The following is a 26333-nucleotide window of genomic DNA, read 5'->3' as shown; positions in this document are numbered from 1 at the left end:
TTTAAGAAAAATGCACCGCACAGTTTGAATTTAATTCTATAGGTATGACCTCAGAAAGGAAACAGATCTTTTTTCTACCTCACATAACATGAAAACAATTCAGAACCAGGATCATTATCAAGGCCTCTAAGATAGCTTATTTCTTTGATTGTGTAGACTTTCCCCAGAGGAATTCACTGAAGATGATATGATTTCTCTCTCATCTGTATCTCATCTTTTTCCCTACTATTTGCTTCTTGTTGTTCAGGTCAGGCCTGAGAATAACAATATAACATTTGGGAAGGAAGATACAACCCAGCAACCCACCGCTGGAAGCCAAGATGGAGAAGACCTCCACGGCTACCATGTATTTCCCTTTAGTACTCAAGTAGGCTGGCAGAAAAGACACCCAGACACTGCAAAACATCAACATACTGAAAGTGATTAATTTCGCTTCATTAAACGTATCTGGCAACTTGCGGGCAAAGAAAGCCACTGTGAAACTTATGATGGCTAACAGCCCCATGTAGCCCAGGACAAGATAGAACATGAGGTCTGAACCTTCATTACATTGAATTAAGATTTTGTCAGTCTCAGAATGCATGTCAAACTCTGGGAACGGGGGAGAGGTAATCAACCAGACCACACAGATACCAGCCTGAATAAGAGAAGACACCATGATGACTGACCCTGCCAGCCGCTTCCCAACCCATCTCCTCATCCCAAGTCCAGGCCTTGTAGCCATGAAGGCCACAATGACAGTGAGGGTTTTGGCTAAGACACAAGCAACAGATACGCAGAAGACGATGCCAAACACCATTTGTCTCAGAAGACAGGTGAGAGTTTCAGGCTGTCCTATGAAGAAGAAGGAACAGAGGAAGCAGAGGAGAAGAGAAGAGAGTAGGGCGCAGGTGATGCTCCAATTGTTGGCTTTGACCATGGGAGTGTGGCGATACTGAATGAAAGTCCCCATCACCACCACAGTGATCATGGAAAGGAAGAGGGCCAAGCAAGTCAGAAGTGAGCCCAAGGGTTCCTCATAAGACAGGTAGCTTAGAGCTTTGGGAATACAACTGTCTTGATTCTTGTTTGGATACTTGTCCTTGGGGCATTCCTGGCATTCTCTTGCATCTGAAAGAAAACAACCTGGTCTTAGTTTTGCAGTCACACAACTTTTATCCATTAGAGAACATAATCCTTAGAATGAGTCTGGCATTATTATTCAAAGTTGATACTCTTTCTTTTTCTTCAAATTAACAAAATGAGGCAGGAACACCACTAGAGAGGCAATTAAAAGTACAGTGGTGCCTCGCACAACGAATGCCTCACACAACAATGAATTCACACAACGATGGCTTTTTCTGAAAAATTTGCTGCCTCACACAACAATGTTTCCTATGGGGAATTTTCACAGAACGATTTGGGGACCATGCTTCACACAACGATTGCGTTTTGGGTCCCCTGTTTCACTGAACGATGTTTGCAAAAAAGAGCAGGAAAGGTAGCTGTTAACAGTTTTAAATGCTTGGAATCATTAGTGCACCTTCTAAAATGGGTGCATACTTAATTTGGCGTTGATCTGACTTTTCGTTAATTTTTTGTGAATTTTTTCTTCCCCCATAGGAAACAATGGAGCTCTCAGATTTTGACAGCTGTCAAAAGTTGGGGGGGGGGGATAATTCACCATTAATTAACAAAAAGTCAGATCAAAGCCAAATTAACTTTTGCATCCGTTTTAGAGGGTGCAGAAGCTAATCCAAGCATTTAAAACCATTTTTGACCCTTTTATGACACACTTAAATTTGCAAAAATTGACTTCGCTAAACCATTAAAATGCATTGGAAAGGCTGCAATGCATTTGAATGGAGGAAACATTGTTTCACACAACGATGTTTCCTATGGGGATTTTCGCTTAAGGACGGCAATCCGTTCCAATTGGAATGGATTAACCGGTTTTCAATGCATTCCTATGGGAAATGGTGTTTCGCAGAACGATGATTCACACAATGATGAATTTTTTGGAACCAATTAACATCGTTGTGCGAGGCACCACTGTACTGTATATATACAGAGGTGCTTTTCAATTCTGTCACTTACCCATCTGGATCGAAATCCTCCCGTAAGGGCACGTAACACAATCATAGCAGCACGCCTGCTTCCCCAGTTGGACAGACATGCTCTCTCCAGGGTGGCAGCTCTCCACACAGGTGGACTTGGGTGTATTCTAATGATCATCAGAAGGAAAGTGAGGAAGAAGTTAAATGATAATTAGAAGGAAGGTTATTTAAAAGTTAAATGATCATGAGGAACAGGAGTCTCCAAACTTTTGAACATGGGACATCGTAGGCATCCTTCAGTCTCGAAAGACTATGGTAGCGTGCTCTGTATGGAGGACTTGGAACAGCGTCTAGTGTGGCTGAGGAGGCCAATTCTAGAGTTACAATCTCTTCCACACTGAAGACAAATCCAATCTGTCACCTGTCCAGCTCCCTGGTTTTGCTTCCTTTGTGACTTCCTCTTTGCCTCGGCCTGCTGGACAAGGGTCTCTTCAAATTGGGAGAGGCCGTGATGTACCGCCTGCCTCCAGGCTGAACAATCAGATGTCAGAGTTTCCCATCTGTTGAGGTCTATTCCTAAGGCCTTCAGATCCCACTTGCAGATATCCTTGTATCGCAGCTGTGGTCTCCCTCTGGGGCAATTTCCCTGCACTAATTCTCTATATAGGAGATCCTTTGGAATCCGACCATCAGCCATTCTCACAACGTGCCCAAGCCAGCGTAGACGTCGCTGTTTCAGTAATGTATGCATGCTGAAAATTCCAGCTCGTTCTAGGACTACTCTATTTGGAACTCTGTCCTGCCAGTTGATACCAAAAATCCGTCGGAGGCAATGCATATGGAAGGTGTTCAACTTCCTCTCCTGCCGGGCACAAAGTGTCTAGGACTCACTGCAGTACAGGAGTGTGCTCAGGACACAGGCTCTATAGAACTGGATCTTGGTATCGTATATTTTCCACATTTTTGAAGGCTAAAGTATCATGCTCATAGATGCAACCACATGCAACACAGTGAGCACAGACGTCCGTCCACCCGTATGGAGGTCCCCCCACACACATGCACACACAAGCACAGACCCCCGGAGCCCGCCAGCCCTCTCCCATATGAGCTGGAGGCCATGGGCTTAAAGGAACAGTCTTGGAAAAATGGTAAAGTAGGCAGGATGTGGCCTGTGGGCTGCAGTTTGCAGACCCCTAATGAAGAGAAAGACATATATATACATATATACATGCATAGCTATGTGTGTGGCTCACAACATTAAAGTTAAATAAAACAATATATGATTTAAAATACAATTGAATCATCAAAACATTAAAACATAAAAGAGAGTAAAATTTCTGCTGAAACAGGTTCAGGAATTCAGTTATTATTGTTAAAAGCCTGTCTGAAGAGATGGGTCTTTAGCTTTTGTCGAAAGGATAAAAGGGAAGGGGAGAACGTTCCATAGCCTGGGAGCTGCCACAGAGAAGGCCCTCTCCCGTGTCCCCATCAGCTGTGCTTGCGCTGGCAAGGGAACTGAGAGGAGGGTACCCTCTGCTGATGTTAATCACTGAGAAGGCGCATATCAGGAGATACAGTCCTTCAGGGAGCCCAGACCCAAGTTGTATCAGTGTATAATGACCAGCACTTTGAATTAGGCCCGGAAATGGACTGGTATCCAGTGCAGTTCTTGTAACAGGTGTATTATATGCTCCCTGTTGCTGGCCGCAGTCAGTAGACTGCCTGCAGACTTTTGCACCAGCTGAACTGTCTTCAAAGGAACCCCCACATAGTGCGTGTTACAGTAATCCAAATGGGATGTAACTAAGGCATGTGTCACTGTAGCCAGATCCGACATCTCAAGGACCAGGCACAGCTGGTGTGTGGGTGATCACAGAACAGAGGAAGGCTAATTGTTTAGAGAAAGTTCAAAGGAGTCGGGAAGCAAATGTCCGAGCCAGCGGATCCTAAAGGCAACGCCCTGAAAGCTCCCTTTATTGACTAAGAGTGAGTTAAATAGTATTTTGTGAGAATTCAGATAGGATACTTAATCGTAATCAGGATTGGTTGAAGAAACTCTTCGATCTAATGCTGTTCCTCTAACCGAAATGTTAGAATGAGGAGTTGCCCAGCCCGCTGGCAGCTGCCAGTTCCTCCCAGGAATGTGTGCACATCACTGGAACAGAATGCATCTAGGACCTTTAGGCGGACGTTTCCCACACTAGCGCAAAAGATTTAGCTGTGCAGTTGCACTCATGATCATCGCCGAGACCTGGGCATCGAAGGTTAGGGACGAATCGAAGGAGTACACCCAACCTGCAGACCTGTGTTTTCATTGGGGGTTGGTGTAACCCTATTCAGCACAGTTAGTATCAGTACTGCTTCATCTGCCTTCCGACTAACCAGTAGCACCTCTGTCTTGTCCGGATTAAGTTCCAGTTTGTTTGCCCTCATCCAGCCCATTACTGATGCCAAGAGTAAAGAGTCGAGACTCAAGACAGCTTCCCTGGAGTTAGGTGGAAAGGAAATATAGAGTTGGGTGTCATCCGCATACAGGAGACACCCAACTGCAAAACTCCAGACAACCTCTCCCAGCGGTTTCATGTAGATGTTAAAAAGCGTGGGTGACAAAACAGAACCCTGAGGAACACTGCAGGCCAATGGCCAGGGCGTTGAGCAGGAGTCACCCAGCACAACCTTCTGAGATCTCCCCTCAAGGAAGGACTGGAGCCACTGTAAAATTGTGCTTCCAGTTCCCATCACAGAGTGATGGCCCAGAAGGACACCATGGTTAATGGTATTGATAGCCGCTGACAGGTCCAGCAGAACCAAGAGGGACACACTCCCCCTGTCCAGTTCCCGGTGTAGGTCATCCACCAATGTGACCAAATCTGTCTGTGTCCCATAGCCAGGCCTGAAACGAGATTGAAATGGGTCTAAATAATCTCCTTCCTCCGGGAATCCCTGGAGCATAGAAACCACCACACAGTTCAGTACCTTGTCCCGGAATGAGATGTTTGAGACCGGCCAGTATTTCTCCAATTCACTGGGATCCAGCGAGGGCTTCTTCAGTAGTGGTCTTATTACTGCCTCCTTTAAGCAAGCAGGGATCCTACCCTGCTGCAAGAAGGTATTGACCACTCCCCGTACCCAATCAGCCATTCCTCCTCTGGCAGCTTTTATGAGCGAAGAAGGCCAAGGGTCCAGCACACATGTGGTGGCACTTACCTCTCCAAGGATCCTGTCCACATCATCAGGCTGCACCAACTGAAAAGTATCCATTAAAAGTGGACAAGCTGGGGCCAAAGGTACATCCACTGGGTCTGTATCAATTACAGGGTCCACGTCAGAGGGGATGCGAGCAACTTTATCTACAAAATGTCGTGCAAATTGCTCACAGCGGGTTGTGGAGTGGTTGATATTTTATTCTTTTGGTGGGGCATGTACTAAGCCCCGGACCACACAGAACAACTCTACTGGACAACTTTGTTCTTTAGAAGTTAAAATTCTTTTAAGGTATAATGCAAGGGTTGTTTTTTAATTTTTTAATTTTAATTTTTTTTGCAGGAATCCTGTTGAGTTTCCATAAATTATACATAATTTGCTGTCCTTCTTTGGAGACAATAGACATGGTGTAATCACCGGTCACAAAAGACACTCTGGGCTGAGTCTAACTATTGTTCTCATCTAGTGTAGACAGATTGGATCAGTTACTTGATGGTGGATCCATGCATACTTTTTATTTTCTTGAAGCAATTAAATTTAACGTCATCTATATGGAACTGCTGGGAGAGGTTCTCCAGCGTTTTGGTGATCAATCTCACCAGTATGCAGATGACACCCAACTCTATCTCTCCTTCCTGTCTAATGCCAAAGAGGTTGGCTATATGAATGGATCTGGATAAATAATAGAAGATGATTAGATTTGGAGGGTCATGACCTAAGATATGGAGGACACGATTACTTTTAGTAAAATAAAGGTGAATGCAGAGTTTAATAACCACCATATACACTAAGCTATACTGAAGATTTGGGATCACTACAAGTTAAGACTTTTACCTAAACAGCCATCAGGGGTATCCTCACAGGAGGCATGGTTCAAAAGGGAAAGATTATATATAAAGGGAAATGGGAACGTATGGAAATATTCTAAAAATGGAAGGGGGATAATTTAAGATGAAGGCAAGAGGAGAATTGATAGAAGATGGTTACGAATTTCAGTGGTTTGCATATATACAGTTAACAGAAAGATTTAAAGAAGATAAGAAATATATGGAATATGAAGAAGAAAAGTCTGTAGAAGAATCATCTGACAAATAGGATCGTGTGGTTTCCAGAATATATAAACTAAGGCTGAAATATGATACAGAGGATGAAGAAGTTAGAGACTGCATGGTAGAGTGGGCATAACGGCTACACAATGCCCTTGAAACGGCTGAAAGGGGAAAACTCTCAGAGTTTCTAAAAGGCAAAAATTGAGCAGAGTTTAAAATAACAGCGAAAGCCATATGGGACTTTCTATTAGATAAAGAAAACACTGAATTAGGAATATGTAATTTTGAATCATAGAATTTCAGATCATATTATGAATAGTTTAGGTTTCTGTTTTCTTTATGCTTTATTAGTTGTGTAACAAACTCAATGATAAATATTAGTAATTAGGGAAGAAGTGATTCTGAGAAGAATTGAGAAATGCGTGTCGGAGATCCGTTCCCCACCCCGGATCTCCGCTTTTCCAAAATTTCTGCATTACTCTTCTGTTCCTCTTTCTTTTGCTCAGTATGTCTTTATTATATTTGAAATTTAGTAAAATTAATTAATTAATGGAAAACAAAACTTGAATTGGTAATTCAGAAGACCTTTTTATCCTGCAGAAACAATATACCAGCTATAATTACCTTCCATTTGGACTCTTGCAAGGTACTTTAAGTGTCTCAGGCTTGAAAAGCGTTCTGCACATTTCTCTATGTTGCGTTCTTAGCCTCTTCTGAAACATATCAGCACAACCACATAGCAATATCAAAAGTACACTCACAAATGAGATCGATGATGAAGGAAAGGCGTTATCTACCTGATCAAACTTCTCATTCCATTTGATGGCACTTGAATTCAACACAAATCTCTGGCCCACAGGACCCACAGGGTTCACACTTCCAACCCGGATTGTCTGGAAGGATTCGTTGGGGAACCTGACAAAATTGATGATATCATATCCTGCTTCTAAGTCTCCTTTCTTGCTGAAAAATATTTCTTCACCAGCATTGTTGTTAAACCGAATGTTTCTTAAAAACGAATGAAGCTGGACCAGAGGAGGAAAAACAAAACAAAACACTTCTTTAGTCATATTTGAAGAAATGGATGAATACTCTGTGCTTTCCAGCATCTGAAAATTGTCCATGTAAAACACAATGGAAGAGTTAAAATAACAACTGGTGGGATATTTCCAGGACTTCTCAATGAACCAATGAAGTATTTTTCGCCACCTCTAGTATCATGTAATGTGTTTCTTGATCCATGCAAATCTCCTCTGACTCAGCAACATTATTGCAGCCTGTTGTGCACAAGGTTGATGATGGCATAGGCTCTGGCACTTTATTGCAAATGAAAAGCTTGCAATTCTCACCCTTTCTCTCAAACGTTCACATTCTCTATGGATCTCTTTCATTTTGGAAAGTGTGGGGGGGAATCAGTGGCAGCTATTTCCAGACATTAAAGACTATATCCCATGTTTATTTACTTTATTTCTTATTCATAAATTGGATGCTTATATCATCCATCTGGCTACTAAGGCCACTTTGGGCATTTTACAGATTCCAATTTTCTGAAGCTCCCAAAGGGAATCTCCCCCCCCACCCCGGCAATCTCAGTTTCTCTCTCTCTCTCTCTCTCTCTCTCTCTCTCTCTCTGTGTGTGTGTGTGCCACACTAATATTATTTTAGATTTTTCCCAAGTAACGGATGTTGTCAGAAGAGCAATGCGATATTAGGTCAAACATTTCTCTCATTGAGAGAAACGGCTTGGGCCCTGGATACCTGAAGGACCGCCTCCTTCCATATGGACCTACCCGGCAGTTAAGATCTAGTCAGGGGGCCCTTTTAAAAGAGCCGTCCCTTAAGGAGGTAAGAGGGACGGTTTGTAGACAAAGGGCCTTTTCGGCAGCTGCCCCCAGACTATGGAATGCCTTCCCGACTGAGATTCGTCTGGTCCCGACGCTGATGACATTTCGGCGCCAGGTCAAAACCTTCCTGTTCCAGAATGCTTTTAATTGAAATAATATTCGCTGTGGGTCTGATGGCAATTTTAATTGTATTTTAATTGTACTTTAATTATTTTATCTTTTACTGTATTGAATTTTAATTATTGTAAGCCGCCTAGAGACCTCTGGGTAGTGTGGGCGGCATATAAATTGAATAAATAAAAAATAAAATAAGTAAAATAAATTGAAGAGGCAACAAATTCTCTTCAAAAACCATGGATTTTTTTAAAAAACAAGTAATTTAAAACAAAATTAGGGAACTCTGGAAAGGTATTCGATGCACTTGTGAAAGGCACACTCAGAAGTGAAAGCTTCTTCTCTGTCACTCTTCGAGAAGAAAAGTGAAACCTCTGTTTTCTATTATTTTGAAGTTTGGGCTACAAACACGCTTTGCTCTACTCTGCTTGGTGCTGGCATTGACTTAGTTTAGTTTCATTTATTTCTTTTTTTAAAATGAGATTGATTCACTCAGCAGGAGAAATAAGCCCTAATAATGTCCTGCTTCTCACATTGCACAATTTATTTCCTTTTCTAATTTCGATTACCTGCCATGGCTGAATTTCCTGGAGGCTCCATTTCTCTCCAGGACCCTTCCGCTTCTGTTTAGCTCTTGATGAATAGGCTGCATGGAGCGCATGAACTACAGCATAAACAGCATTGTAGGTACTGTAGCTCTGGCCAGACATGCCCATTTCAAACACACTTCCAGGAAGGCTCCTCAGCTTCTCCTCTCCACTACAAGCCTCCCGATTTGGGACATTGACATTATGAAGGGGAAAGGAACAGAGAAATGCAGTACACCAAAACTGATGGATGAAATAAATCTGGTCCTGATATGGGTTCATATTCTCCAGAAAGTTCTCAAATCCTGGCACCACGTTTGTGTGGAGTTTGAAAGACAACGTTCCATGGAAAGATTTTGTGGTGAGTTTCGTCCCAGCAGGTAAAGCTGTGAAATCCCACTGAGCCGTGGTCACCCATACCCTCCTTTGAGGCTGCATTTTGTGAAATTCAAAGGTGTCTAAAACTAATCGTAGCCCCTCCAGAGACTGCCTGTCTCCATACACAAGAATCACATTAATTCCACTCAGAGAAAGAGTCCGATAGATTGGCCCCAGGAATACGCCAATCACTTCTTTTGGTGAAAACTCAGTCACGATTGGGATTTCTTCTGTCCAAGCAATGCAAATATGATTCTGCACAAGCCTTGGTCTCAAGGCTCGAAGGAAGGTTTCCCCACTGTCATCCTTGGAAACAATGACACCAATCCAGTTCCATCCAAATGACTTGAATAGCTGAACAATCCCATCATACTGAGCATCTTCGTTGGACACCATCCGGTAGAAGGAAGGGAACTGACTTTTGTCACTTAATATAGGATTGAAGGAGCCATAGCTGAGCTAAGAGAGAAAACATCACATGTTTTACAATGAAGAAAAATGGAAAATACTCCCCTTTTTTCCCAACTATAAAATCACTTTAAATCTATACTACGGATGAAAGTCAGGGAGCAAAATGTTTTATTCTTAATCTACAGAGTAATACTTTCTTGTACATTCACTTGGTATTATGAATTCTACAGGTGGCAATCAATGCTAACCAAGAAGAGGAGTCCAGTTTAAGAGGTCCACAAATAAGATCCCTCAATGAGGTTACATTTATTTAAGCCTATGAACGTACCTGAGGTATATTGTAGATACTGACAATGTTGGCCATCTGCATGGAGTTTTCAGAAGTGAGCCCACCAATGGCAGCCACCACTTTCTTCGTCTTGACACAGTTGTAATTGGGGGAAAGCACTTCACTCATGAAGAGAAGATCCAGGGTGTTCCTGCAGGTTCTCCGCGGATTAAAAGAATTGTCATAAATCTTGTAACCCAATGTGATATTGGGTAACAGCTGAGCATTATCATTGACATGGTGGATGGCAAAAGCGAAGGCCAGGATGTGCTGGTAGTTCTTCGGAATCACACTACAATGAAATCCCACAAAATTAATCATTATTATTATTTGTGAATCAATTACGGTATGATTAATTGGGCATTTAATTTGGTCCTCAGAGCAAGTTAGGTATGGCCACTGTTACAATGCCTCTCAAACATGCTTATCACCCAGCAGTCTGCCTGTCTCCCCTTCCTGTGCACCCTGGCAAGTTCTTTCTTTCTTGATACAGCACAAGGAAAAACACTGGATTCTGTTGAAGTAGAGCCTGCAACCCTCCATCAAAATAACCCAGATGGGGATCGTAAGTGTTAACTAACAGGAGACTTATGGCAATAATATATTTCATAGAAGTCAACCACATGCTATTCTGATTTCAGAAATATAAAAGCAGGAGTGGAAAATCTGTAAAGAGGAAATGGATGAAATCAAATGAAACATCAGATATTCAACAGTCCACCTGTGAAAAAGTTTAAAACGTTTTAAAAAACAAAGCTGCACATGGAGGTGAACGGATATATAGAGGTGAATCTATAGTCTCTTCCACGTTGACAGCATAAAAAGGCAACTGCCTACTTTCAATAAGTACTTTATCTTGTGAAGATAAGAAACCTTCATTGGTTTCAATCTGGATTTTCATTTACAAAGCATTGACAAAGCACTACTTACACAGCCTTTAGTGCAGTAAAATCAGGGTGCATGACAAAAGTTTCCAGAGTGAAGCCAACAAGAGTAATTGATACAAAGTCCCCAAGAATCATCTCATCTGAAGCCTCATGGAAAGAAGTGTGAACTCTTGTCCTCCAGTCACAGATGAAAGGGCTCTTATTTCAGCTGGAAAAATGAAGCACCAGGAGCATCAACAAAGCTAGACAGAAGGCTGGCAAATGTTGGGACTGGTTCGCTTCAGATCTCGTCATTCTGAGCCAAAGGCATGACCAATACAATCACTCTTGGTGGAAGACACAGAGGAGCAGGGACTGACAGAGCTGTCCACTTCCTCTCTCAAGCTGAGATGTTGTTATTTCCTTGGACAGGAGATTTTATACACTAAGTGCAGAGATGCTAATTGAAATCGGTTGTTTTTCCTCCTGATTTTGTCACAATAGCCCCACATTTCTCAGAGGGATTGGGAAAACAGAAATGCTAAAAGCTGTAATTCTGATAATCATAGGAAAGGTAATCAAGGCTGATTGGGCTCTATCCTAAAGGAATAAAAATGTAAACAGAACTGTCCACGGATCTGGACTTTTTCCAAAGTTTCCAATATCTTTAGTCAATTTGTTCTTGTTCTCTTGTTCTTGTCAAATTGTAGCAAAGTAATGAATGAAGCACCTCCTTGCTTGACTTTTTCCCAAGGAGGGTGACCTCCATCTATCACTCTCTACGAAAAGGCTCTGATGTTTCCTATTGCAACCTCATCTTCTTCTCCCTGGAAATCTTTTAAAAATGGACTGTTCTGTAAGGCACAGGCCGAACAGTGTCCAGGGCTCAACAGAACGTTTACTCCTCTGAAGCTACCTATTCCAAATGAGCAGTTAATTGATTAAACATTTTTTAAAAATTCTCTAGGAGTTCTGTGGCCTATGTGGGCTTCTAATTGTGGGAAGACTGTGGGCCCACCTTTGACAATAGATCCACATTGGTCCTGAAAAATATGGAAACACTGGTCTCCCCACCAAAAAAAATCAATAGGCAAGGGAGGAAATAAAGGTCTGTCGCCCCTGAAAATTCTGGAGCCAAGAGAAGTCTGTGTTCCATGTTCTCATCGTAGAGGGATGATGCTGTCATTGTTAGCACTTGGCTATGGAGACGTTTTGGAGGGAAACTCCGAGAAGACCTAACTAACCTTGTGAGGAGTAAGATGATGAGAGGAGAAGTCTAAAACAGCTGGAGGGTCAAAGAGACAACCACACACTAGAATTAGAGCATTGTCACGAGTGATATCAATGAAGTCACATTTCTTTCTTCAGGACTTGACTGAAAACCGCACACTAAGAATGACCAAGATGAGGGGATATAAGGGTCATGGCTCCCATTCCCACATGTCAGGGTTGTGTCCCAAGGTTGAAGGGGTTTGCAACTGATTCTTCTTAGAAATGGGGAAATTACATATGAAAAATTCCAATGAGCCACCTCCCTTGTTTTGCTGGCATTGTTTGAAGAGTACAGACAAATTGTTTACATCAGCATCTGATCTGTTCCCTTACAGGCTTGTGACTTATTGTACTCCATTGCAAGGCCCTGAATCTTATAAAAGATCCTGCTTATTAAAAGACTTTGTAAACTCAGATGAAGAGGACACTTCTCCTGCCATATCATAGTACAATGGTGCCTCTAATAGCGATGTTAATGTGTTCCGCAAAAAACATCATTATTGGATTTAATCGCTATTCGAAGCTCTTGTTTCAAGAGTAGAGACATATTTATTACTTCAACATCTGATTTTTCCCTCATAGGCAGGTGACTTATTGCACTCCATCGCAAGGTCCTGAATATTATAAAATATGCTGCTCATTAATAGACTTTGTAAACTCAGATGAAGAGGACACATCTCCTCCCATATCATAGTATGAATGCATCAATTTATTTTATTATTTATTGCACATATATGCCACCCATCGAGACATAGTCTACGCTGGGCGGCTGAAAGCAGACAAGATAAAAACAGTTAATATATAACAGTTTTACAGCAATATAGAATGATAATAATAGTTCAAAGATAGATAAAGAAGAAAGATAAATTAAGTAGTGCCTGGACGCACTACTTAATGGATCATAGGAAACTGACACACTTTGCAATCCAGAGGGTGTATCATTTTGTGTTTAGTCGTTTAGTCGTGTCTGACTCTTTGTGACCCCATGGACCAGAGCACGCCAGGCCCTCCTATCTTCCACTGCCTCCCGAAGTTGTGTCAAATTCATGTCGGTTGCTTCGCAGACACTGTCCAGCCATCTCATCCTCGGTCGTCCCCTTCTCCTCTTGCCGTCACACCTTCCTAACATCAAGGTTTTTTCCAAGGACTCTTTTTTTCTCATGAGATGGCCAAAGTACTGGAGCCTCAGCTTCAGGATCTGTCCTTCCAGTGAGCACTCAGGGTTGATTTCCTTTAGAACTGATAGGTTTGTTCTCCTTGCAGTCCAGGGGATTCTCAAGAGCCTCCTCCAGCACCACAATTCACAGGCATCAATTCTTCGGCGGTCTGCTTTCTTTATGGTCCAGCTTTCACTTCCATATATCACAACAGGAAAAACCATAGCTTTGACTATTCGGACTTTTGTTGGCAATGTGATGTCTCTGCTTTTTAAGATGCTGTCAAGATTTGTTATCGCTTTCCTCCCATCATTTTGCTTGATGAGAATTAATTCTAAAAATCTGAATACATTTTTGACTAGTCAACATGCCCACAAATATAATTTAAGAAAAATACACCGCCAATTCGAATTTAATTCTGTAGGTATGACCTCATAAAGGCAACAGACCTTTTTTATACCTCACTTAAAATAAAAACAATGCAAAACCAGGACCATTATCAAGGCCTTTAAGATAGCTTATTTCATTAGTTTGTATATACTTTCCCCGCAGGAATTCACTAAAGATGATGTGATTTCTCTTTCACCTGTATCTCAACTTTTTCCCTACTATTTGCTTTTTGTTGTTCAGGTCAGGCCTAAGAATAAGAACATAACATTTGGGAAGAAAGATACAACCCAGCAAGCCACCACTGGAAGCCAAGATGGAGAAGACCTCCACGGCTACCATGTATTTCCCTTTAGTACTCAGGTAGGCTGGCAGAAAAGACACCCAAACACTGCAAAACATCAACATGCTGAAAGTGATTAATTTGGCTTCATTAAAAGTATCTGGCAACTTGCGGGCAAAGAAAGCAACTGTGAAACTTATGATGGCTAAAAGCCCCATGTAGCCCAGGACAAGATAGAACATGAGGTCTGAACCTTCGTTACATTGAACTAAGATTTTGTCAGTCTCAGAATGCATGTCAAACTCTGGGAAGGGGGGAGAGGTAATCAACCAGACCGCACAGATACCAACCTGGATTAGAGAAGACACCATGATGACTGACCCTGCCAGCCGCTTCCCAACCCATCTCCTCATCCCAAGTCCAGGCCTTGTAGCCATGAAGGCCACAATCACAGTGATGGTTTTGGCTAAGACACAAGCAACAGATAGACAGAAGACGATGCCAAACACCATTTGTCTCAGAAGGCAGGTGAGAGTTCTGGGCTGTCCAATGAAGAAGAAGGAACAGAGGAAGCAGAGGAGGAGAGAGGAGAGGAGGGCACAGGTGATGCTCCAGTTGTTGGCTTTGACCATGGGAGTGTGGCGGTAATGAATGAACGTCCCCATCACTACTGCAGTGATCATGGAAAGGAATAGGGCTAAGCAAGTCAGAACTGAGCCCAAGGGTTCCTCATAAGAGAGGTAGCTTAGGGCTTTGGGAATGCAACTGTCTTGATTCTTGTTTGGATACCATTCTTCAGAACATGGTTCACACAAGTCTGCATCTGAAAAAGAAGAACAAAGTGTTGATATTACTCGAAACCACATATTTTTGAAATTCAGGTTTGATCAATTGATAAAATGGCACCAAACAAATTACAACCTTCGACAAGAGGACTAAGCACATGAAATTTTGGTTGAGGAATATGCAGGATTATGTGATGATCCAGATGCTGGCAATTAGAGGCTCAGAGTTCCAATAAGTAATTTGTCCTTCACTATAGAACTACTGAGAATTCCTTGAAAACTCACATCATATGGTACAGAAAAACTAGGTCAAAACTGTGCCTGGCAATATACAGTAAGTGAGGCCAGATACCACTTTGGAAAGTCTCAAGGTAATCATAGTAAACATGAAGTCCTGGCTGTTCCTGACAAACTGGACTCTACATGGATGTTGAAGCCCCCCAGCACAATAAGCTGAGGCAAATGATGCACCACATTGACAGCAGATCTCAGACAGGGAGATGGTTATGCAGCAGGGTGGGTGGTACAAACCCATTCTCAATTACATGTACTCAAGTTCAGAATTCATATAATCATCTAACCACAGGCTCTGCACATTCACTTTCCCCACCCTCCTGGCTGGCTGCTCCTCCTGAGTAGCTGGTGTGCACTGCACCTTCCCTCCCCATCATCTGAGTTTTCCTTCTGGGAGGAGCATGGACTTCTCCACCTCCTCCAGTAGGTGCTTTCTCAGACAAGGAGCAGGGATTCCTAAAGCACAGCTTGTGAGTGGGGAGCTGCTGGAGGAGGCAGAGAGGGGAAGCCCTTACTCCTGCCGGAAGGGAAGATCATGCAACAGGGAGGGAAGGAGCAGTGCACTCTGGTAAGTCAGCTGAGGAGCCAACAAGGGGTGTGTGTGTAAGTTCTGCAGGGAAAGTGGAGGAACATGGCGGCAGATGTTTCCTTAGGCCATACACTCCAATGCTCTATGACAGAATATCATTGGTTCCACAAAATCCATGCATATCTTTATTTTGAGAAAAAAGGGAAAGACATTTCTTGATGCCTAAAAATCTGAACTTTGGAATGTTCATCTAGGAAACTCGTAAATCCTTCACATACCTATGTGGATAGAAATCCTCCCCTTGGGACACTTCACACAATCATAGCAGCACGCCTCTTTACCCTCCTGGATGAACATGCTCTGTCCTGGGTGGCAGCTCTCGACACAAATGGAGCTGGGCAGCTTCTGTTTGCCAACACAAGGAAGTGTGTTTAGAATGCACATCTTTATGATGAAAGATCTCCTTTCACTCTCAGACCCGACTGCTATGCCCACAAACAATGGTAAACGGGCTTCTTTTTCTGTCCACGTTGCCTTGGAAGCCTAATCTCCACTGGACACCAATCCCAACTAGCACCGTGTTGTAACAAGAAGGTGCCTCTCTCCACTTCACCTCTTTCATTGCCATTTTCTTAGTGTAGTAGGTATCACTGCCCTTCATCGAAGAGCTAATGATATGAAATATACCAAATGTGTTTTGTCTCAAAGTTCTCAACTGACCAATATTTTTATTGGATCACTAAGAATTTGCAAATATGATGAGATTTCAGGTTTTCTCCAGAACTTTAACTTAGGCAGTGATGATATAAAGTTGTTGTTTAAGGAAATAGTTTTCAAAGTAAGCCATCTGCAGTAAATTTCTCAAACCAAGTAGAAAGACTTTCTCAGTCTAAGTCTGATTATCTACTACTACCATGCTCCCTGTCTATCTAAAACTTACATGGACTCCATGACTAAACCCAGCAGCCCTCCTACCGGTGTCCCTGTCTAAAAAATGAGGAAGGAGCTATAGGATAGCGAATCTTTTGGGGGGATGCCCCATTGATGGAATGCACTCCTGAGCAAAGCCAGGGTGATGATGGAAATATGGTGGTTTTTAATGGTAATAAAAAACCCCAACTTTTAAAAAAATGCCTCCATTAAATCTAGGAAATAGTGGTGGTAACACATTACGATAAAATTAACAATAATCATCCTCACCTGATTAAACTTGTGATTCCACACAATGGCGTTTCTATCAATGGTGAACCTTTTGCCTAAAGAAGCCCAAGGGTCCATCCTTCCAACTTGGATTTCACTGGAAGACTCGTTGGGAAATGTGACAAAATTCATGATATCATATCCTGCAGCCAGTTGTCCATTCTCATCAAAGATGATTTCTTCCCCAGCACTGTTGTTGAACTGGATATTCCTCAAAAAAGAGTGAAGCTAGAGTGCAGAAATGTACAATTCCAGGCAGAGAGCAGGAAATGAGATCCTGCTCCTCATATGCCAAGCATTCAGAAATGTTCCTTCCATAATGAGATGGAAGATGTCAAGGGGAATTGGTAATCCTCTGCATAGCCAGGACATCTCACTGAACCCATAGAATTTGTTTCCAACACTGAATCAGGCGACATATTTGTCTATTCTTGTATTTCTCTTTCAAGAAACAGTAAGTCACTAGGATGCTGTAGGAGAGCATGTATCCTGCCTTGCTTTCTGACCTCTGTTCTTTTAACTGGATAATCCAGGAACTAGGGAATTACAGAGCTCCCTCATGGCAGAACACTATACTACCGAGTGTATGCCAACCTTGTTTTTTTGTTGCCACTTTTGTTATGCATCCAAATCTCCTGAACATTTGCATTTCTTGATATGCAAGTGACCAGTAATGACCAAAAGAGGCCTATAGGTGGCACTAATTTTGCATCATTCTGTAATGCTAAATCACAAGGAGGGGGTTTTCTGGGAGAAATTATGATTTGAGATGTAATATTAAAAAAAATTGCAGCTGAAAGCCAGTAACATACACATATAAATCTACCATCACCTAGGACTTGAAAAGAATGATGGCAAATTAAATGTTAGTACAGTACTTTAAGTTCTATCCTATAAAAGAAAGTGAGTTGTAAAATAATAACATCTGCATGGGCAAAAATTGATAAATCTTTTAAATGGCAATATAACTATATCAGCATCTTACTGGCTTACTGAAACAAACTTCTAAACATTCAAAACGTAATTCTTCAAAAATTTATAACATTTTTTGTGAGACCCTGTGTACCGTACAACTCACCATGCTTTTATATTTATATAAGAAATTTGATCAGTGGTTGTACCAGGACCACTCCTACCATCAGACTTTTCATATTGAAAATTTCCGTCCAAGTCTCCTCTATCCACCACACTCTATCCATCACTCTATCTCATTAGCTCTCTGCTCATTTTAGCAACATATGGATTGGATGAAACAGGAGTGGGAGCAAAGATGCACGCATGTTTCATGCAACACATCGTGCAGTTTCATGTTCATTTGTTTTGGCAACTTCAAATAGAAATTAGATAAATTATTTTTCTTTTTTCATTATGTATTTAAATTAATTATTTATCTTATTTCATGTTGTATTTAGATAAATTACGTATCTTATTTCATGTTGTATTTTGATTTTCCTTTATTTTGTACTTCTGATTACCTGCCATGGCTGAATATGGTGGAGGCTCCATTTCTCTCCAGGCTCCTTCCGCTTCTGCGTAGCTCGGGATGAAAAGGCTGCATGGAGCGCATGAGCTACAGCATAAACAGCATTGTAGGTACTGTAGCTCTGGCCAGACATGCCCATTTCAAACACACTCCCAGGAAGGCTCCTCAGCTTCTCCCCTCCACTACAAATCTTCTGATTTGGATAATTGAGGCTGTAAAGTGGGAATGAACAGAGAAATGCAGTACACCAAAACTCATGGAGGAAATAAATCTGATCCTGATATGGGTTCATATTCTCCAGAAAGTTCTCAAATCCTGGCACCACGTTTGTGTGGAGTCTGAAGGACAAGGTTCCATGGAAAGAATTTGTGGCCAGTTTCAGCCCAGCAGGTAAAGCTGTGAAATCCCACTGAGCCGTGGTCACCCACACTCTCCTTTGCGGCTGCATTTCGTAAAATTCAAAGTTCTCTAAAACAAATCGTAGCCCCTCCAGAGACTGCCTGTCTCCATACACAAGAATCACATTAATTTCACTCAGAGAAAGAGTCCAATAGATTGGCGCCAGGATTACAGCAATCACTTCTTTTGGTGAAAACTCGGTCACGATTGGGATTTCTTCTGTCCAAGCAATGCAGATATGACTCTGCACAAGTCTTGGTCTCAAGGTTCGAAGGAAGGTTTCCCCACTGTCATCCTTGGAAACAATGACACCAATCCAGTTCCATGCAAATGACTTGAATAGCTGAACAATCCCATCATACTGAGCTTCTTCGCTGGGCACCATCCGGTAGAAGGAAGGGAACTGACTTTTGTCTCTTAATATAGGATTGAAGGAGCCGTAGCTGAGCTAAGAGAGAAAGCATCACATCTTTTACAATGAAAAAAATGGAAAATACTCCCCTTTGTTCCCAAATATAAACTCACTCTAAACGTATACTAAGGATGAAAGTCAGGGAGCAAAATGTTTGATTCTTAGTCTCCAGAGGAATAATTTCTTGTACATTTACTTGGTATTATAAATTCTACAGGTGGGAGTCAATGTGACCCAAGAGATGGGGCCCAGTTTAAGAGGGATGCAAGTAAGATCCCTCAATGAAGTTACATTTATTTAAACCTATGGACATACCTGAGGTATATTGTAGATACTGAAAATGTTGGCCATCTGCATGGAGTTTTCAGAAGTGAGCCCACCAATGGCAGCCACCACTTTCTCCTTCTTGCCACAGTTGTAATTGGGGGGATGCCCTTCGCTCATGAAGAGAAGATCCAGGGTGGTCCGGCAGGTTCTCCGGGGATTAAAAGAATTGTCATAAATTTTGTAACCCAGTGTGATATTGGGTAACAGCTGAGCATTCTGGTTGATCTGGCGGATGGCAAAAGCAAAGGCCAGGATGTGCTGGTAGTTCTTCGGAATCACACTGCAATGAAATGCCACAAAATTAATCATTATCATTTTTTTCAGAATCAATTATGTTATGATTAATTGGGCATGTAATTTGGTCCTCAGAGCAATTTGGATATGGCCACCACTACCAATGCCTCTCAAACCTGCTTCCCACCCAGCAGTCTGCCTGTCTCCCCTTCCGGTGCACCCTGTCAAGTGATTGCTGTCTTGATACAGCACAAGGAAAAACACTGGATTCGTTTGAAGCAGAGCCTGCAACCCTCCATCAAAATAACCCAGATGGGGATAGTAAGTGTTAACTAACAGGAGACCTATGCCAAAAATATATTTCATAGAAGTCAACCACATACTGTTTATGATCTCAGAAATATAAAAGCAGGAGTGGAAAACCTGTCAAGAGGAAATGCATAAAACCAAATTAAAAATCTGATATTCAATGGTCCACCTGCCAAAAAGGTTAAAACATTTTAAAAAACGAAGCTGTCATGGAGGTCAATGGACATATATATCTGAATCTATAGTCTCCTCCACGTTGAGAGCATGAAAAGGAAACTGCCTACTTTCAATAATACTTTATTTTGTGAAGATAAGAAACCTTAATTGGTTTCAATCTGAATTTTCATTTACAAAGCATTGCGAAAGAACTACTTACACAGCATTTAGTGTAGTAGAATCAGGGTGCATGAGAAAGGTTTCCAGAGTGAAGCCAACAAGAGTAATGGATACAAAGTCCCCAAGAATCAACTCATCTGAAGCTTCATGGAAAGAAGTTTGAACTCTTGTCATCCGGTCACAGATGGAAGGGCTCATATTCCAGCTGGAAGAATGAAGCACCGGGAGCATCAACAAAGCCATACAGAAGCCTGGCAAATGTTGGGAATGTTCCGCTTCAGACCTCTTCATGCTGAGCCAAAGGCACCACCAATACAGTCACTCTTTGCTGAAGAGATAGAGGAGCATGGACTGGCAGAGCTGTCCACTTCCTCTCTCAAACTGAGATGTTGTCATTTCCTTGGACAGGAGACTTTATACACTAAATGCAGAGATGCTAATTGAAATCGGTTGTTTTTCCTCCTGATTTTGTCACAATAGCCCCACATTTCTCAGAGGGATTGGGAAAACAGAAATGCTAAAAGCTGTAATTCTGATAATCATAGGAAAGGTAATCAAGACTGATTGGATTTGTTATTTTTGAAGCCCTGCTCTATTCTAAAGGAGTAAACATGTAAAAAGAACTGTCCACGGATCTGGACTTTTTCCAAAGTTTCTAATATCTTGAGTCAATCTGTCCTTGTTCTGCCAAATTGTAGCAAAGTAATGAATGAAGCATCTCCTTTCTGACTTTTTCCCAAGGAGGGTGACCTCCATCTATCACTCTCTACGAAAAGGCTCTAATGTTTCCTCTTGCCACCTCATCTTCTTCTCCCTGGAAATATTTTTTTAAATTGACTGTTCTGTAAGGCATAGGCCAAATGGTCTCCAGGGTTCAACTGAAAGGTTACCCAGCTGAGGCTACCTAATCCAAATAAGCAGTTAATTGATTAAACTTTTTTTTTTAATTCTCTAGGCGTTTTGTGGCCTATGCGGGCTTCTAATGGAGGGAAGATTGAGGGTCCACCTTTGACTTCTAAGCAGGTTAATGCCATTTTAGGCGAGACCTCTAGAGGACTACTTGCAATACTTCCACATTGGTCCTGAAAAATATAGAAACACTGGTCCCCTCACAAAAAAGAAATCAATGGGCAAGGCAGGACATAAAGGTCTGTCACTCCTGAAAGTTCTGGAGCCAACTGAAGCCTGTGTTCCATATTCTCATTGTAGAGGGATGATTTTGTCATTGCTAGCTCTTGGCTATGGAGACGTTTTGGAGGGAAACTCCAAGAAGACCTAACTAATCTTGTCAGGAGTAAGACGATGGGAGGAGAAGTCTAAAACAGCTGGAGGGCCAAAGAGACAACCACATACTAGAATGAGAGCATTGTCCCGGGTGATATCAATAAGTTCACATTTCTTTCTTCAGGACCTGAGTGAAAATCACACACTAAGAATGACCAAGATGAGGAGATATCACGTTCATGGCTCTCATTCCGACCTGTCAGGGTTGTGTCCCAAGTTTGAAGGGGTTTACAACTGAATCTTCTTAGAAATGGGGGAATTACAAATGAAAAATTCCAATGAGCCACCACCCTTGTTTTGCTGGCATTGTTTCAAGAGTAGAGACATATTGATTACATCAGCATCTGATCTTTTCCCTCACAGGCAGGCGACTTATTGCACTCCATCGCAAGGTCCTGAATGTTATAAAATATGCTGCTCATTAATAGACTTTGTAAAGTCAGATGAAGAGGACACTTCTCCTCCCATATCATAGTATGAATTCATCAATTTATTTTATTATTTATTGCACATATATGCCACCCATCTATACATAGTCTACTCAGGGCGGATGACAGCAGACAAGATAAAAACAGTTAATATATAATAACAGTTTTATAGCAATATACAATGATAATAATAGCTCAAAGATAGATAAAGAAGAAAAATAAATTAGGTAGTTCCTGGAGGCACTGTGATGAGATGGGATATGTGTTTAAAAATCTTGTGTTGAATATGGTTTATGTGGTAATGAAAAATGCAAGAGAGGTTCCATCTTGTTTCTCTGCATACTTGATCTTTGCTATGCTGACAGGGTGTTTGCTAGTGAGAGCTGGGAAAATGCTTTTCTGAGAGCATAAGAAGAAACACTGTGATAAGATAGAAGGGTTTTGTTGTGACTCGGTGCAAAACCACAGAAACCCAAATAACATCTGTTAGCCGTGAGAAGGAAGGTCAGGTGGTACAGCAGGATTGTTTGCGTAACGACGGACTGGGATTGGATGACATCATGGGAAGGAGCAGATAAGGATTTGCCAGTTACTCTTAAAAAAGGGACTTTTGCCTATGGACAATGTCTTTCATGACCTACCTTTAAGTCTTTCAGGACCTACTCTTAGGTCTTTTATGGCCTACTCTTATGACACGCATGGACTATCTCATAGACATGCATGGATTTCTCTCACACACACTCAGGGAATACTCATGACACCCTCATGGACTATACTGAGAACTCCTTTGAACACTCGTGGATTATTCTTAGGACATTTATGGATTACCAGAATGGGATATTTTCTTTTACAGGATTTTTCCTTTTGTACAGGATTTTTCTTTTTACAGGATATTGAGGGACTTTGGACTTTTTCTTACCTAATTGGACTATTTTGTTTTTCCTGATGGATTACCTGATTGGAACTGTTGTTATTCATTTTCTTGGCTTTTTGAATTCTTTTACTGTTTTTGGAAACTTGTGTATTTTTCATGGTTTCTTTACTTCACTACAGTTTTGTGATTATAATGTTTATTTGCTTGCTTTTGCATAACTTGATTTTCCCTTTAAGGAACTTACTTTTTCTTTAATAAAATAATGATTATAAAAATCAATTGGTTTCTTGAACATTAAACTTGTTTCAGGTCATCTGATGGTACATGCCTCAGCCTTGCATACTTAATGAGTCCTACCTGTGGTGCATAGTATGTCTAATGACTACAAAGCCCACATGGTTTTCTATCAGAACAATCCAAAGGTACAAGGGTGTTCTTATTAGGGCAGACTTGTAAAAGGGAGGATTGACAAGCCTAGCTGAGCTATGGAACTCTCTCAGCACATTTTAGGGTGTACAATCTACTGATTACTCTCTGTCCGACCATTCACGCGTTCTCTAGGGAGCTGTGGGTGTTGACAGGCACTACTTAGTTGATCATAGGAAACGGACACACTTTGCAATCCAGAGGGTTTATCATAATCCTTGATGAGAAATAATTCTAAAAATGTACTACCCAATTGAATACACTTTGACTTGACAACATGCCCACAAATATAATTTAAGAAAAATAAACCACCCACTTCAAATTTAATTCTGTAGGTATGACCTCAAAAAGGTAACAGACCTTTTTTCTACCTCACATAACATATTAAAAAAAAATGCAAAACCAGGACCATTATCAAGGCCTCTAAGATAGCTTATTTCATTAGTTTGTGTAGACTTTCCCCAGAGGAATTCACTAAAGATGATGTGATTTCTCTATCAACTGTATCAAACCCTTTTGACTACTATTTGCTTCTTGTTGTTCAAGTCAGGCCTGAGAATAAGAAGATAACATTTGGGAAGGAAGATACAACCTAGCAAGCCACCACTGGAAGCCAAGATGGAGAAGACCTCCACGGCTACCATGTATTTCCCTTTAGTACTCAGGTAAGTTGGCAGAAAAGACACCCAAACACTGCAAAACATCAACATGCTGAAAGTGATTAATTTGGCTTCATTAAAAGTATCTGGCAACTTGCGGGCAAAGAAAGCCACTGTGAAACTTATGATGGCTAACAGCCCCATGTAGCCCAGGACAAGATAGAACATGAGGTCTGAACCTTCATTACATTGAACTAAGATTTTGTCAGTCTCAGAATGCATGTCAACCTCTGGGAAGGGGGGAGAGGTAATCAACCAGACTGCACAGATACCAGCCTGGATAAGAGAAGACACCGTGATGACTGACCCTGCCAGCCACTTCCCAAGCCATCTCCTCATCCCAAGTCCAGGTTTTGTGGCCATGAAGGCAACAATCACAATGATGGTTTTGGCTAAGACACAAGCAACAGACACACAGAATACGATGCCAAACACCATTTGTCTCAGAAGGCAGGTGAGAGTTCCAGGCTGTCCAATGAAGAAGAAGGAACAGAGGAAGCAGAGGAGGAGAGACAAAAGGAGGGCACAGGTGATGCTCCAGTTGTTGGCTTTGACCATAGGAGTGTGTTGGTACTGAATGAAAGTCCCCATCACCACGATGGTGGTGATAGAAAGGAAGAGGGCTAAGCAAGTCAGTACTGAGCCCAAGGGTTCCTCATAAGAGAGGTAGCTTAGGGCTTTGGGAATACAACTATCTTGATTCTTGTTTGGATATTGATCCTCGGAGCATTCCTGGCATTGTTTTGCATCTGAAAGAAAACAACCTGGTCTTAGTTTTGGAGTCACACAACTTTTATCCATTACAGAAAATAATCCTCCAACTGAGTCCGTTTTTTTTTTTCAAGGTTGATTCTTGGGACATCCTTTTTCTTCGTTTTGAGGCAGGAACACCACTAGAGAGACAATAAAAAATCCTGTATTTCTCCATAGGTGCTTTTGGATTCCTTCACTTACCCATCTGGATCGAAATCCTCCCGTTGGGGCATGCAACGCAGTCATAGCAGCACACCTGTTTCCCCAGTTGGACAGACATGCTCGCTCCAGGGTGGCAGTTCTCCACACAGGTGGACCTGGGTGTATTCTAATGATAATCAGAAGGAAAGTCATGAAGAAGTTAAATGATTGTAACAAAATGCCAACAGAAGCTGAAGAGGGAGGAGCCAAGGATAGGGCAGGAGGGGCAGCGTTAGAGAGACAGTTGGAAATGTGAAATGTAATGGAACACTCATGCATATGATTAGGGCATACACTGCAGAGAATCCCAATGATTGGGAACACAAATTATAGCAATTATAGATCTGTACCCCTTGAAAGCACCAGGTTCAACCATTTTGAACTGTTGTTTGGGCGGGAGGTGTGGGGACCCCTAGATTTACTCTGACAAAGTTGGGCGAGCAAGATCCTGAAACAGTAATTCAATACGTAGATAACTTAACACTTTGCAGACATCTCTGGAGATTGCAGCAGAAAACGTACAGGGCCAGAATCAGAAACAAAAATTAGGGTATTACAGAAAAGCCAGAGAGAGAACATTCAACCGTGGAGATGAGGAACTGATGCTAAGACCCATCAAAGGGAATAAGTTGCACTTAGCGTATTTGCTGGCGTACAAGATGGCTTTTTGGGCCCAAAAAACATGCCTCCAAGTGGGGGGGGTCATCTTGTACACCGGGTGCACTGAATGACACGGGGCCACGCTGGCCGGTGAGGAAGGCAGGCGGGCAGGCAGGCAGGCAGTCGGTCTGGATGGAGGGAGGGAAGCACAGCCTACCATGCCTGAGTAGCCAGAGCCCGCGGCCAGGCTGCCCACCACCCCGCACTGCTGAGCCAGCTGTGCGCCTGCCCGCCCACCACCCGCCCCTTTCCCTTTTCCTCCTCCTGTTGGGGGGGGTCGTCTTATATGGCCAGTTGCCTTGTGCGCCAGCAAATATGGTATATTGGGCAGATCTGTACAGAACAATTTCCAAACTGAACAAAATAAATTATATAACCCAGGAGGAGGGAGAATAAATAGGAATAAGGAATAAATATACTACTGAAAGTCAATGTAAAATGTAATAACATGTTCCAGTTGTGTATAGATAAAAAATGTAATTACAAATGTAACTTTCCTTTAGATGAATTAATGATAAGCAATGATAAAGTATTATTATAGTCAAGAGTATTAATGTGATTTAAAAGGTGTAGTGTTATTATTATAGGTTGTGTGAAATATTACTAAACTGTTTCTATGTTGTTCATGGAGCAAACCACTGTAGGTTTTACTCCATGGAACAAACTTTCTAAGGGGGAAGGTATGTAGCGAAATGCCAACGGGTGATGTCATTCCTGCCTGTCCATCACAGAAGCTCAAGAGGGAGGAGCCAAGGATAGGGCAGGAGGGGCGAGTTAGAGAGACAGTTGGAAATGTGAAATGGCAGTTAGGGTTGAGAAGAGAG

At 41.9% G+C, this 26333-nt stretch overlaps 2 protein-coding genes across 2 annotated transcripts; both read right to left on the bottom strand.

The window, feature by feature from the left end:
* LOC144583419 (vomeronasal type-2 receptor 26-like) lies at window positions 1-12245 on the bottom strand. Its single transcript, XM_078377143.1, has one exon. The coding sequence runs from the start codon at window positions 1160-1162 to the stop codon at window positions 200-202; it is 963 nt and encodes a 320-aa protein (XP_078233269.1). The 5' UTR covers window positions 1163-12245; the 3' UTR covers window positions 1-199.
* Window positions 12246-12796: 551 nt separating this feature from the next.
* Window positions 12797-25646, bottom strand: LOC144583421 (vomeronasal type-2 receptor 26-like). Its single transcript, XM_078377145.1, has one exon. It carries the CDS (start codon window positions 14780-14782, stop codon window positions 13829-13831), a length of 954 nt encoding a protein of 317 aa, XP_078233271.1. The 5' UTR covers window positions 14783-25646; the 3' UTR covers window positions 12797-13828.
* Between the last annotated feature and the right edge of the window lie 687 nt (window positions 25647-26333).

This window comes from Pogona vitticeps, chromosome 6 (genome assembly GCF_051106095.1).
Source record: "Pogona vitticeps strain Pit_001003342236 chromosome 6, PviZW2.1, whole genome shotgun sequence".
In the NCBI taxonomy this organism is placed as follows: Eukaryota; Metazoa; Chordata; class Lepidosauria; order Squamata; family Agamidae; genus Pogona; species Pogona vitticeps.
This window is presented reverse-complemented; position numbering and strand designations above follow the sequence as displayed.